A 14,438-nucleotide genomic window follows, 5' to 3' on the forward strand; every position below is an offset into this window, starting at 1 on the left:
ATCATTTGGTATGTAAAATTTATCTCCCCTGGGAAATTATTTCTGATTTTCTCATGTTGGAACATTTGTGCACTCTGGGGTCACTATAAGCCCCAGTGGGACGCTGCCCAGAACATAGTAGGAGTGGGGTACGTGGATGAATCTACCATTATGTTAAAGGAATTCGTCATGTAAAGGATCTGAGAACAACTTAACTGAATTACGTAAGGATAAATAGTTTCCCATTTTTCATACACCACACCAAAGGGTAATGATTTATCTTGTATCTCAGTTAACTTACCATACATCTAAACCTGTCAATTGCAGCAGTTTAGAATCAACGCCAGTACCCCTACAGGAATCAATAGAAAGATTTTTGTATTGTAAACTGTTATCTCAACGTTCTTGGTCAACATACAATATACTCTAGTTCGATCGTTGGAGTGTGTAGTTCAAAAGAAATTACAGATAGGAAACTGGTGATGTGTGATAATAAATGCTAGGCTACAGTGTATCTCTGGTGACGTGTGATAATAAATGCTAGGCTACAGTGTATCTCTGGTGACGTGTGATAATAAATGCTAGGCTACAGTGTATCTCTGGTGACGTGTGATAATAAATGCTAGGCTACAGTATATCTCTGGTGACGTGTGATAATAAATGCTAGGCTACAGTGTATCTGGTGACGTGTGATAATAAATGCTAGGCTACAGTGTATCTCTGGTGACGTGCGATAATAAATGCTAGGCTACAGTATATCTGGTGACGTGTGATAATAAATGCTAGGCTACAGTGTATCTCTGGTGACGTGTGATAATAAATGCTAGGCTACAGTGTATCTGGTGACGTGTGATAATAAATGCTAGGCTACAGTGTATCTCTGGTGACGTGTGATAATAAATGCTAGGCTACAGTGTATCTCTGGTGACGTGTGATAATAAATGCGAGGCTACAGTGTATCTGGTGACGTGTGATAATAAATGCTAGGCTACAGTGTATCTCTGGTGACGTGTGATAATAAATGCGAGGCTACAGTGTATCTCTGGTGACGTGTGATAATAAATGCTAGGCTACAGTGTATCTGGTGACGTGTGATAATAAATGCTAGGCTACAGTGTATCTCTGGTGACGTGTGATAATAAATGCGAGGCTACAATGTATCTGTGGTCAGGTTTAATAAGATAACAAATTCTTCATATCATTTTATTACAAAAATGCTCAAAAAATAACAATATAATAATAACAGCGATAACTAGGTCAACAAGGCACAAAAAGCGTAACCTTCAATATGTATTTCTGAACGTAAATATTGTCACTAAATAACACACACAAAAACATACGTATACAGAGAAACAAGTGACGAGAGAATTTTGTCTACAAACTCACTTAAGGATTTGATCTCTATAAATAAGTGTTTTGATGTTGTTCACAGTCAACATCTTCAGTGAGGGTCAGTGTGGGGATGAATATGTTGGCGGGTTGTGGTTGTACTGGTTGGTCTGAGTATGTGGGTCGGTTGTGGGGGTGCAGGAGGCTTGTGGATGTGTAGGCCGTGTGGGTGAATGGTTGTGGGTACAAGTATGCTATGAGTAAGCAATCAGATATGCGCGAGATATGGGTAAGCCTGGGTGGATATGTGGGTAGTAGTGGGCGGGGCTGGGTGGGTTGTGGATGTGTGGAAGGCCGTGTGGGGGCGGGCATCCACTCCCCGGGACTAGACTAGAGATAAACCCCGCCTGTAACGGTAGCCCAACACATCTTGCAGTGCTAGTGTGTCAGACTCGGGTGATGGCGGGACCTGCCGTCGTAGAATCTGACCACATATTTTGGAGGAAATCTTTAAACTCGTCACAACAAATAATCTCTCCGGGCTTTAAACTACTGGTAATTTTAGTTTTGAAGGTCTGGGGCTGTTGGGGGGGTTAAGGAGGAAACATTTATACTTATACTCGTCTCCCAAGATGTACAGTGAAGACCATTACTTAAATATAAATCAACATACAATATCGACCTTTGGGGAGACCAGGGAGGTATTTGCCCATTATCAGAGGCTCCTCAAATAGTTGTTGCATCTGTGGACATCTGTAACTTATACCTGTGGGCACCTGTACCTCACACCTGTGGGGGTCACCTGGTCCATAATATATCCAGGTGAGGCGGGGGAGATGAATGATGGCGTGGGCGAGAGGAAGACACGGCTGTGTTTATTCCCGAGCAGCGGAGTAGTCACCACCACCACCACCTTCCGCTAACTGGATGTCGTGAGGGTCCGCGATAATGACAGGAATATTCTCAGATGGGTAACCCTTGGGTGGTCCGTAAGAGAGCTCTTGGTGTCCGTAGGAAGGTTCAGGGTGTCCGTAGGAAGGTTCAGGATGTCCGTAGGAGGGTTCAGGGTCCTTGTACGTGTTGTGTTCGGGGTACTTAGGGGCGTGATTGTACTCCCAGTAGTGCTCGCCGTAGCCACCGTAGGTATCTGACCACTTCACCTGCGGGATTAAGGTTGAGTTAAAAGTTAAAACTAAAAAAAGCCACATGAAGATTAGCCCCCCAGTGTGGTTAATCTTGAGGTGATAAGCTGGGGACTAATCCTCACGTGATCCAAGGAATACATAACTAGAGGAACTTAGCGCTCATAAAACAAGCAATACAGGAACAACTTCGATAAAATCCTGACTCCTGTTAAGCCAGAGGGAATAAATAACTTCGTATGATTGAAAATATTTAAGTACCAGCAAAAAGTATATGGTAAATAATACAGATGCAATAAGATGATTAATAAAACAAAAACAATAAAGGGGTGACTGATGTAAAGTAATTTTTCAAAGGGGTAACTGATGTAAAGTGAAGCATTATTTACCCTGGTACGGAAGCGGTGATCCTTAGCCTGCTCAAAGCGGGAGATGTAGTGGTGAGGGTTACCACGATTCCAACCAAACTCGTACTCCTTGTGGGCAGGCACGTTGACATACTGGAAATACCCTTCAGGTTGCTTGTACCCTCCTCCACCCTGGGGCATCCCGTTCACGTCACCCAACACCATCACCACCACCGCCACGACCTGTCAACCAGAGTAACGTGTTTATATTAATATCTGAGACTCATCAATAGCAAAGAGGATAAATTATAAAGTATGTCTGGCTGCCAATATCCCTGGCTATATTTTTGTCCCTATCTTTTAATCTAGTAATATCCAAGAACGGTAGATTTAGGATGTGTATGCAATTTGCGTGTTTAATCAGTTATATACAACATATTTAACTTAGAGAGTAACCATAACTAAAATGAAAACAATGTGCTCGTGTGATATCCTTATAATGTATCATCACATAATACGGAGAAAAGATGACAACTTACCACTAAAGCTATCTTCATGTTGTGCTCACTACTATACTCCACTTGAAACTGAAGCCTTACACCTGCTGTCTCCTATTTATACCTGTAGCTACGTGAGGTGCCAAGTTGCAGCACATACTGAAAAAAGCTACATAATTTATATCTATGGTTTAATCTTTCAATATACATATTAGATAAAGTATGATTATATATTATGCATTAGAGTACGTAAATGTGAGACCTTACATATTACCAGTGTGGAAAATATGATAAAAGTTCAATATTAACTCAAGAAAGTGTGAAAGTGAGGTTCATAGCTTTCTCTTACTGGGCAATATGGCAGAGGGAGTCACGTGCTGCTCTTCTGCAATTATAACGCTCTTCACACAAGTGTACAGTTATATACAGTATATGATTCAAGATATTTATGATTCCTTTAAACGTAGCTCCGGGGTGGTTAAGACGGCTATGCTGAATCCATAAGCTTGAGGCTACACCTATCGTCTTCCCGCCAGTCGAGTTTGTTATGGTCTTGTAAACAAATGAACTGTATTTACTGTGCGCTTAATATAGGCTTCCATGTTTGAGATAACAGTTACATAACATTCAGAACATTAACGACTTGGGGTTATGAGATAATTACATTGTTAGTAATTTGAGCCTTCAACCTTCTATTATCGTAGCGTTTATGTGATGGGAATGTCATAATAAGAGTCTTCCGCTTGGAAATATTTAATCTAATCTATTGTTATTATGGCAGGAGTGAGGAATGCTAGTGATTACGCAATAGGTGAAAACAAATTGTGGTTGGTATTACGGTATTAACTATAGAATGAACCCCCCCCTTTGTTGTACAATTAGGCAGTGTAATTGGCAATGCACCCAACTGCCATCACTTTCCCAACTGTAAATGTAGTTTTGTTCTGTTACATCAATAATACTATAATACTATTACAAAGTGTACTATTATTACTATCAATACCACTCACATTTATTATGACTACTACTACTACTACTAATTATAATAATAATAATAATAATAATAATAATAACAATAATAATAATAATAATCCATCACACGCAAAGATGCACTTTTCATCAGATCAGTCCTCACGGCACACACCCGCCAACTGTATACTACGCGAACATGCAAAAACCAGTATAGCTTTAATCTGAATTAAAGGAGATCACACTTGAAGTTGTCGCAACTTTCGCTGGCAGGTCAGGTTAGGTTAGTTTAGGTTCACAACTCTTACTCCAAATACTGTAACCGGCAGTTTCTATACGGGACTGATATTTTCTTTAACTTAAGGCGTTAATCTCGAGTGGGGGGGCCAGCCGTTTATTGCAGCGGGTATTAGCCTTTAAGAATCGAATAAAATTCTCCCATATCACCCCTTTAACCTTCTGTACTATGAAAAGGGGTAATAATAGACGTTCTAGTATATCTTGGTAAGTGAAGCGTCTGAATGTCGGTGTAGCTGTCTGAGAACTGTACTTTGGACATTCTCATTAAGTTGACAAACTTTGGTATATCCAGGAACTAAGCAATTTCAGTGCTTCGTGTGATGTAGCGCAAAACTTTAGACATTCTTATTAGAGACGGACCGTGATAGGTGTTTCAAATAAGTACAAAGACACAGTATTACTATTGTGTTAAGCATAGAACGGACAACATTCATGAATTCATTTTCCAGAAACAAATATGGAGACTAATCAGCGTTTCCTTTATTTTAGTGGTGAATACAATATTTATGATTATCAAGAGGTGAATATAAAGAAAGATAAACCAGAATGGAAAGTCATGTGGCACCATTACAAATACGGTGTCTTCTCGCTCCCAGGTGAGTAAGTTTCGCCATCCCTCAGTGAACACAGCTTGACGTCTCCTTACACAGCTGTGGACGCGAGTCTCCGTCAACACCACCTCGAAGCCTGGGACTTTTTCCAACCCACTGTTATTATTATTACCACCACTACCACCATTATAATTATTAATACACGTGATACTACTTCCTCTCACTATTACTACTACTACACTACTGTTATTTCTGCTACTACTACAAATCTTTTATCCTAATATTCGTTGGAACCAATGATCCCATATGTAGCACCTGACATCTTACAACGTAATGTAAAGTCTGTATTTAAAAGTGTGACGAAAATTTATTGATGTTATAATGCTTTATTGCGCTTCAACACTAAGGTCTTTAAGCGCGTATTCTATGTTCGTAAATACACTCACCTGTCGACGGGAGGAAATACAAGTCGTACTGTACCTGAACTGAGAGAAACCTGATGTTATTATTGGTTGCTACGGGTTTCTACCTGGCTAAATTGACCAATCACGTCACCCATTATCAACCTTCGCCACAAGCATCAACTTAATTGCCACCATTACCACGAGGATCAATACCATTACAGTATATGGCAGTCTTAGTAGTATATCACTAACACATTTGCATTTAACACCTCTTCTAACACTATTTTATATTACAATAACTTAATTACTCGTATTATTTCAACATCTGTATCATTGTCATTTATCTTTCTACTATTACTATTTTATTATTACCACTAACACCATTACTCTCACTACCACCATCACTACCACTACGACCATCACTATCACTACCACCATCACCACAACCACATTCGTCATCTCAACCATATTACAACACCACCACAACAACTACAAGTTTGCCTCCCGGGGGCAGAACCTGTGCTTCGCAACTTTCTTTACTTAAATTTGCCGTGAAAGCCTGTGATGACTTACTCGAGGCGACTGATGTTATGAGAAAGAGAGAGAGAGAAGGGGTAGGGGGTCGGAAGGAGAGTGAGAGACCGACAGTGCGATGCTATGAGAGAGAGATAAACGATACAAAATTGGCGTATCTATTGTTCTCATTTTCAGTAAACAATAGATGACTTAACCCAAAATATTATAACCAATGTTTCAAATATAACTTTCTAATGCTAGGCTATATACCTCCACCTTAACCGAATGTTTGTTTCACTTACTGTACACCAATTAAGAGACCAAATTATGGTAGAAAATCTATCCGAAATTATTTTAAACAGATGTTAGTTTTTTGTGTGTTTTTAGGTTAAGTGAGGCTTTTAGATGCGTTGTTGTGAAGAAAATGAGACTTAGAAACCTTTAAATATCACCAAAATAGCACTGAAATTCTCCCAAAATTAGATGCATTTTCATATTACCAGTAAAATCTACATAAAAAAGGTTCTCCAAGTATTTAAGAATCAGAGCCAAGCGTTGCGACATTCTTTTGTTTAACTAGCTCACCCATCCAGATAATTAAACCTACAGGGCAAGAGTTAGCGTGTGTGTGTGTGTGTGCGTCACCGCTTTCTAACTCGTATGGAAGAGGTAACTAGACAAGTTCAATGTGTCCTTTTTTTTTTGGTCATTTGCTATATTAAGAACATATGTTAAAATTAAATTATGCGAATCACATAAAGATTAAACATCACAGTTTATTTCACCTTAAGAGTAACTAATTTAACACTAACCTAACCTAACCTAAGCCCCCATGAAATAAGCTGGGACTAATCTTCACGTGATCCAGTTATGCTTCTGGGTAGATAATTTAATGTTCTTAGTCATCATAATTAATCTGACCCTCCTCCCTCCCTTAAAAAAAATCCTGATTGAGCCTCTGTTTGTATAAGTACAGTGAAAATACATGTGTACATTTTTTTTTTACGGGAATTAGCCCACCCGGGCACAGGTCACTGACCCATACTCATTCTCACACCCTCACCAACACGTACGCTAAGTCATTAACAACAACTTGGAATAGGTGTTATTATCTGGATTATTATTGTGGTAAGTTTCTAGCCGTGATAATCTTCCCGTCGCAACATAGTATGAAACTTTCTTCTAAATGGTCGGTCTGTGACGATTGAACACGTTACCTCTTCAGTGTCGACATTTTCCCTCTATTGCGATTACTCACCAACTTCTCGTTTCTAAACACTTATAAAGCTGCTTCAAAATTTCCCTTGAAAAAAGATTTTCTCTTTATTTTCATAATTCAAACTCTAAGAAAGCTTTCGTTATTAATCTATTACAAGTACTTCTAGCTTCGCAACAGTTCAAGGTATATGACGCCGAATACACAAAAAAATATATATCTATATATATATATATATATATATATATATGTATATATATATATATATATATATATATATATATATATATATATATATATATATAGATATATATAAAAGCAAAAACTATTGCATTAATATGAAATGCAGTACAGGTATACAGAAAAAAAAGAAAAAAGGGGGCAGCAGAAATACCGGTATATACTGTACAGTTCAAGAGATTCTCACTGCGATAGTTCTCCTAACACCCCAAGCAAATACTGTACAGGGTATCTAATAAAGTATCAAGTTAATAAGGAAACTTAATATAAAGATGTTTTGTGTACTTTATCATTTTAATGATGGGAGTTTGTAAATGGAGTAACAATGGAGTGTATCCGACACTCCGGGTCGAATAGGTTCTATTCCTTTTTTAATATCCTATGGACCATCCAGGAATGCCCTTCATCTCACAAAAACCTGAACAGAGAAGAAAAGTTACCAAGCAAAAAAAATAATCTTGAAGTCACCGCAGGGAACAGTCCGCATGAACTTTTGCATATATATATATATATATATGCAAAAGTTCATATATATATATGTATGTATGTATATATATATATATATATATATATATATATATATATATATATATATATATATATATATATATATATATATATATATATATATATATATATTTTTTTAGATCAATGAATACCAATACTGGTTCACTGACTAACCGATATTATTTTCTAAGGAACGAAGTACTTGTGGCCAGTTTCTTGGTCTTCTAATTAAAGGTAGTTTACAGGCTTTTCCACAAAGGTATTTTACTTTAACGACTTATAAATTAATATATTGATTGATTTACCAAATTAGCTTGATACAAATAAGAAATGCGAAAGTTTTCTGTAGGCAGGGTGAAGGGTTGATGAACGTTAGAATCCCAACCTGGATCCTCAAGCACTTTAGAAAGTCAATATACAATCATGCAGAGAAAGCAACTGAACAGAAAGTTGTGAGGATTGTTACTAGTGCGCTCTTCAATATTACCCGGATATCTCGAAGCCCACAACCTTATCATGACAATCACAATATGTCTGCAGGTCATCAAGCTGGCCTCAGGACTGGGTTGCCGTGGCGGTGGCTAGTCATGCCTTTAGGAGCTACATTCGACCAAGGATTCTAATATTTGATTAAATTAACCAATACGTCACCAAGCGGAGGTTCTCTTTTACATGGTGACGGTTTAGTGCCAGGGTTTATTATTTGCTAGACCGTATCCACATATATGCCACTTTCTTTATTACGTTGTGACAAAAGTATCATAGTCTTCAAAATAACACTCAACATGGATGACAACCAGATACCGAATCCTGACGAGACATATAGAAAGTTCCTGCCTATTAAAAAGTAAAAACGGTGACATCCCAAACCTCATCTTTAAGTTGACGTGTCATTGGTGAAGTTCAAGTAGTTTTCAGAATTCCAGTTATCTCGGCTGACAGGTTTTTATGATATCTACCTCGCCGTGTTTCAATGTGGTGGGTGGTGTCTGCTGATGCTCCCAGGTACAGCGACTGCAGAAAATAAACGGAGAAGTAAGGAGTTGGAGGAAAGTAAACAAAGAAATTTACAATGCGACGTCACAGATTAGCTGATTTAATTATTTATGGACGACGGCTTGAATATCTTTACCATAACGATGTATATTTTACTTTATACTTATAAAAGTACTTCACTGACGCTGTTTTGGGTGCACAAACATACAAGTTCTACTGATGTGATGGATAGCAAAGCTATCCAAAATGGCTGGGCGTCGACACAAAGCTCAAAGAGCTAACGTTATGTAAGGTTAGCATAACACGGTAGCTACTCACCAATTAAAGTGAAAATCAATTTATTGATCAGGTATATCAACATACATTATTCTTAAAAGGAAAATTATTTACAGAGCCACCCAATTAGCGTCTGGATATTGAATATAAGTAAGTTTTCAATGTCACTGCCTGTGGAGGTTTGCACAATTATTCTAGAGCTTTTGATATCTGGTAAAACTGTTGATAATGGAGTGTTGCTGGCCACAAGTTAAACTCATAAATGCTTTAAACGGGGCGATAATTTTGCTATTTCTCCCTCAATTACTGGAAGCCTGGTACAGTACAACAGATTTACCCTGATATTAAACATCTATCGCTTTTATCTTTGAACGGATTTATCCCTCCTTGTGCACTGTGTCAGGCCTCTGAGACCCACTTTCACTTTGCACACTAGAAACAACGTAGCTAAGCTTGTGTTAGAAAATAAACGGCAAGGAATTTTTTCCATGGTAGCACGAGTGTTAGGTTGTGCTTATTAGTTATTGTTTGTTGTTGATTATGAGCATTTGAAGATCCAGATATTCAATAAAGTGCCCTAAACTACCATATAAAGATTTGTTTTAAGATATTAAACCCTAACGTAACAACAATTATTGTAACAATACAACGCGGCTCTTCAAAAGTGAAGAGCTTCCCCGTCACGCGTACAGTGTCATCCCGTCTGGTCCCAGGTCCCCAAGAGATGCGAGAGACTGTCAGTTGATTGATATGTGAGGGCCACCATACTGATATATGCACTCCAGCACTTGAAGTACCCAGAGAGATTGGATCGCCTGCAGTTGTATATCTTAAAAGACGGAAAAGGGGCATTTACTACTAGTTTATAAGTGCCTCGGATGACTTTACTCAGTTGAATGCTGATATCTGGAGCTAGCGGATGCCCGCCCCACAAGAGCTCCTTAAGCTAACTTTTTTTAGTGAGTTGTGAACTTTTGGAATAACCTGCTAGAGAGTGCTGTGACGGCACTGAGTGGGAATTAATTCAAGACCAGACTTGGTTAACACTGGCGTGGTTTCAGATCCATTCTATTCTGTGCATGCCAATTTCATTGCGGCATTACTTGTGTCAACAATGCACAACAGCTAGAATGCCGATCAGTGGGGAAGAAGATTAAGTATTTTAAACTACTTTTACACATTCAATCTGTTTGTCACTTTACTTGTTTGTCGAATAAAATCTGTAGTTGTAGTGCGAGATAATTCGTACAAGTTCGAGTAGGTCAGGTCTGTGATGACTTGCTATTACAGCTTTAAAACTAGTCAGAGATCTAAATATACGCAATCTAAATAAAAATGATATAGGTTTCGATCTTTTGCATAAAAAAAAATGAAAATAAACTAAGAACGGGGAGTCCATGTCAGGTAAACATAAGCACGTGTGTTTTGTGTCGTCATTTACAACATTTGAAGGGATGAAACAATTTAAGGAATAGCTTTATGCTGAATAATATATCTAAATTAGTCTATTAGTAATATATAATATATATATATATATATATATATATATATATATATATATATATATATATATATATATATATATATATGAGAAAGGTTTATTGTTTCGACATGTGTGCACCATTTGATTTCATGTAAACCGAATATTTTTTTTAAACGCACTATGTAATCAGTCTACCTGTACAAAGTATATAATTCTTGAGCAGATACGAATTACGATTAAATAAGAATGAAATACCAAGACTGGTTGTGATATTGAGCATAATCCCATCGGAGTTACCAAAGCAATTGAAATTTCCTAAAATCTCAATATCCTGTTCGGTTATGATAAAGTAGGTCAAGTGTGATTTTGCCTGAAAACCAGTGTGAAACTTTCTCGGTAGCGGTTTGTATCTCCCGTGGGGGTGATCTCTCTCCTGTGATTAATATTTTTTTTCTTTTTTATCGCGGGGTGAGGAGAGGGAAATACGAATAGGGAAAGATACATGTACAAAATAGAAAATAGTTGTACAGTATATTGATGCCTGTTCTTTAGTTCACTAAAGAGAAAACAAGAGTTGACGAGTAACTTGTTTATACAGGTATGGCGAGTTTTCGCATCCTTTTCCTCGTCCACTCTTCTCCACTGGGTCTACTCCGTCTCCCGCCCGACCCATTTAACCGTTCATCCCACTCCCTTTCTACATATACCTCTCCCTCGCTCACACCAACCTTACCCACCCTTTATCCCGTCCAGCCTATTTCTATTCCTTCTTACTTAAGCTCCCTGGTTTCTTTCCCTTGTCTTACTACCCACATCCACCACGTCTTCTTTCATCTCCCCCTCCTCCAATAGCCAGGTGTCCCTCTCGAGTGACGCAGTAAGAGAGGAAGCAGAGTTTCTCTCAATGGCTGCCACTTTCACTGCTCGCAGCCCTACGCCGAGCCTTCAACTCCCCACTGACGCGATGAAACGGAAAGTTGTGTCAACACCTGTTAACAGCAACTCAAGCTCCATCAGTACTCAAGACCATGACTGCGCAGGGGCGGATCCAGGGGGTCCGGACGACCCGTTCACCAGAAAATTTAAATACTTTTTCTTTAATGCAGTATTGAACTGAGGCGTTTTTGTATAGTAAAAAATAATTTATATTAACCTCAGAATATGTTAATATCAAGTTATCGGGACTTCAAAAGACCTCAAAATGCCCATGATATTGGTCAGATTTCAAAACAATTCTGGGGGCCTTACAGCTGTGCTCGCAGTGTTCCCCACACCCACAACTTCTTGGACTCCCCCTTTCGATATTCCTAGATCTACCCCTGCTGAGGGATAGCTTTGGAATATAATTTACTGACGAAACCGTAGTCGGCCGCTGTTAATTCACTTCCAGTTTTGTGTCCCATACGTCATGGGGAAGATGATTTTGAAGAATCCAAGTGATGCAAAATTTTTATAGAGGAGAGACTTACTCATTATTGGATGTATCTACAGATCCCCACATTATAGCTTATTACACCAAAGGAACTTAAGAGTCTTAATTGGTAATGCCATGACGCTCAACCCTAGCCACCTCCTTGTCATGGGAACTTTAATTATGGCAACATCAGCTGGAGAAATGAAACTATACACCAAATGACCTTAATAATCCCGCTACTCTTTTTATAGAAAATCCGACACATTTTTCTATTTTAACGTGTTAAAGCTTCGACTCACTACAGAGGGGAACAAGTACCCAAACCGCTGGGCCTCAGAACTAACGAGGAAGGTATGGTGGCCAATTCGGAACATCAAGCCCCCATCGGCACCAGTCACCACGTAATGTTGTCCTTCAGATTTAGCTGCTACTTGATTTATGATAAAAACAGGCCGAGGTACAATATTACAAGAGCGATTATGATGGGATGAGGAGTATTCAGTGACCTGGCTCACCGAGATACAAGAAGCAAATACTACGCTGAATATCATAGTGAGTAAAGTGAACAACAGTATTTGATTGATAAATATATACCTAACACCAAACCCACTGGCTCCAGGGAATATAAGTAGACCGTTAAACAAACCAGGCAGATCTGAGGCTTGAAAATGGTAGTTACACACTCAGATCAAGACAAGGCAGTAGCGTTAAAAAAATTTTTCCCTCAGTATTCGCGAGAGGATGTGAACAATCTTCCAGCCTGCATTTGAGGAAAGATGGTTCGACACAACGCTGACCCACACTGTGTTCTCAGAAGACAGTATAAGAAATTAATTGGCAAAGATAAAGGTTCATAAGAGTCCTGGCCCTGACAGCTTGCATCCTAGAGTGTCGCACGAGTTGTGTAATGGGCTTGCCGAGGCCTTTAAGACCCTGTTCTGTAAATGCCTGGAGGAACAAAGGGTACCCAGAGACAGGAAAAATACCTATTTGAGCCAATATTCAAATGGATATCACCATTCCACAAATGATTATAGGCCGGTGAGCATGACCACCAAAGTATGTAAAGGACTAGAAAGCATTAAATGAGATGCCATGATGGAACATCTACTATGAAACAACCTAGTAAAGAGATGCCAGCATGGTTTATGTTGGTACACACCTGCTTGACGCATGTACTCAAGGTGCTGGGTGTGGGGACCCAGATCCTAGTGTGTGGTGGCAAAATTGACGATATACTGTATATACTGTATATATCTGGACTTTGCCAAGGCTTTCAACAGCGTACCCCACGAAAGGTTAAAAAATTAATCTTGAAAGGTACGGAATTCAGGGTGTCCTAGTGTGGATCGAAGACTTTCTTCCTGATTGCAAGCAGTGTGTGATGATCAATGATATGAAACTGTCATGCATACCAGAGACAAGCGGGTTACCACAGGGCAGTGTACTGGGCCCATTGTTTTTTTTTTAATAAATGACATACTGTACTAGAAGCTATACTCGTACATTCCTCCATACAAATGTTTACAGATGATGTAAATTTGTTCAGGTTAATTAAGACCCAAACGGACTGTGAAGAGGTACAGAAAGATCTCTCCCAGCTATGGCTGTTAAAATTCAACATCACGAAATGCAAAAGGATGCACCTAGGTCATACCAACAGTAAAGAGGCATATCACATGTATGAATGGGACAAAGAAACAGCTTTAATGGAGACCAAATGCAAAAAGAACCTGGGTGTGCATGTTGAAAATGAACTGATATTCTCGGGCCATCGTGAGAAGGTGAATCAAGCAACTAAACTATTAAGTCTAAAATAAAGTTCGTTCTGGTGTCGAGATGGCCCGTCCCTCATAACAATCTTCAAGAGTGAGGTGCTTCCCCGCCTGGAGTACTGTCACCCTGTCTGGTCCCTGAGATATGCTAGGGCTGTCAGTTGATTGAAAATGTCCAGTGGAGGGTTACCAGACTGGTGCCTGCACTTCAGCTATCCAAAGAGGTTAGAACGCCTGCAACTGCCTAGCTTATACCACAGACGGGCAAGGGATGACCTAACTGAGGTGTATAAACTTCTCAAAGGGCACTACTCAGTCACGTGTCCAAAACTGGAGATGGCAGACACCTGCCCCACAAGAGGTCACAACTCAAGGTTGAAGAAGCCGCAAGTCCAAAAAACTGTAAGGGCGAACTTTTCGAAGAGAGAATTGTGAACGCTTAGAGTGTTGTGACAGCACCGAGCGTAAGCTATTTCAAGACCAGACTTTGACCAACA

At 39.1% G+C, this 14,438-nt stretch overlaps 1 protein-coding gene across 1 annotated transcript; it reads right to left on the reverse strand.

Moving 5' to 3' along the window:
- Positions 1–1,166: 1,166 nt before the first annotated feature.
- LOC121855431 (RNA-binding protein FUS-like) lies at positions 1,167–3,439 on the reverse strand. Its single transcript, XM_042350373.1, has 3 exons — positions 3,337–3,439; positions 2,840–3,040; positions 1,167–2,468 (listed from the first exon to the last, which is right to left on the reverse strand). The coding sequence occupies exons 1-3, from the start codon at positions 3,352–3,354 to the stop codon at positions 2,184–2,186; spliced, it is 504 nt and encodes a 167-aa protein (XP_042206307.1). The 5' UTR covers positions 3,355–3,439; the 3' UTR covers positions 1,167–2,183.
- Positions 3,440–14,438: the final 10,999 nt, after the last annotated feature.

Source organism: Homarus americanus, unplaced genomic scaffold, assembly GCF_018991925.1.
Source record: "Homarus americanus isolate GMGI-L3 unplaced genomic scaffold, GMGI_Hamer_2.0 scaffold45299, whole genome shotgun sequence".
NCBI lineage: Eukaryota > Metazoa > Arthropoda > Malacostraca > Decapoda > Nephropidae > Homarus > Homarus americanus.

Coding starts and splice junctions, on each gene's coding strand:
- LOC121855431 (XM_042350373.1), bottom strand. Junction 2,469..2,839: donor ATCACCGCTTCCGTACCAGG/GTAAATAATGCT, acceptor TTAATCCCGCAG/GTGAAGTGGTCAGATACCTA.